Source organism: Geospiza fortis, unplaced genomic scaffold, assembly GCF_000277835.1.
Source record: "Geospiza fortis unplaced genomic scaffold, GeoFor_1.0 scaffold4946, whole genome shotgun sequence".
Taxonomy (NCBI): domain Eukaryota; kingdom Metazoa; phylum Chordata; class Aves; order Passeriformes; family Thraupidae; genus Geospiza; species Geospiza fortis.
The window spans coordinates 11,348-12,159 of NW_005055230.1; the positions used below are offsets into that span (position 1 = coordinate 11,348).

The following is an 812-nucleotide window of genomic DNA, read 5'->3' on the forward strand; positions in this document are numbered from 1 at the left end:
GTCCCCAGATCTCTGTGTGTGTCCCCCCATCTGTGTGTAAAATTCCTGCGTGTTCCCAAACCCCTGTGTGTGTGTGTGTCCTCACACTGCTGTGTGTGTCCCTAAATCACTGGGTCCAAAATCCCTGTTTGTCCCCAAACCCCTGGGTGTCCCCAAATCTCTCTGTGTCCCCAAAGCCCTGGGTGTCCCCACATCTCTGTGTGTGTCCCCAAACCTCCCTGTGTCCCCAAACCTCCCTGTGTCCCCAAATCCCTGTGTGTGTCCCCAAATCTGTGTCCCCTCAAACCCCTGGGCATCCCCAAACCTCTGTGTGTGTCCCCAAACCTCTGTGTGTGTCCCCAAATCCCTGTGTCCCCACATGACCCCCATGTCCCCCCATGACCCTGGTGACACTCCTGATCCCCCTGGTGTCCCCAGATCCCCCTGGTGATCTTCAAGCGGGAGAAGGAGGTGGCGCGGCGCCTCGAGTTCTCGGGGCTCTGCTGTGACACCCCCGTGTCCCTGCTGTCCCCCAATGTCCCCCTGTGTCCCCAATGTCCCCAATGGTGTCCCCAGATCCCCCTGGTGATCTTCAAGCGGGAGAAGGAGGTGGCGCGGCGCCTCGAGTTCTCGGGGCTCTACATCACCGAGCAGCCGCCCGACGACGACGTCAAGGGACAGTGGGACCGCCTGGTGCTCAACGCCCAGTACGGCACTGGGAGCACTGGGGGGCACTGGGAGGGACTGGGAGGGCACTGGGGGGGACTGGGGGATACTGGGAGGGACTGGGAGGGTATTGGGGGACACTGGGAGGGCACTGGGAGGGCAGTGGG

At 62.1% G+C, this 812-nt stretch overlaps 1 protein-coding gene across 1 annotated transcript in view; it reads left to right on the forward strand.

The window, feature by feature from the left end:
* LOC115949249 (ryanodine receptor 1-like) overlaps positions 1–686 on the forward strand; it is a gene marked incomplete at both ends in the record, with an annotated part of 6,344 nt that extends 5,658 nt beyond the window's left edge. Inside the window, 2 exon segments of the mRNA XM_031065776.1 lie at positions 418–450; positions 556–686. Of these exon segments, the coding sequence (XP_030921636.1) occupies positions 418–450; positions 556–686 (164 nt within the window).
* Between the last annotated feature and the right edge of the window lie 126 nt (positions 687–812).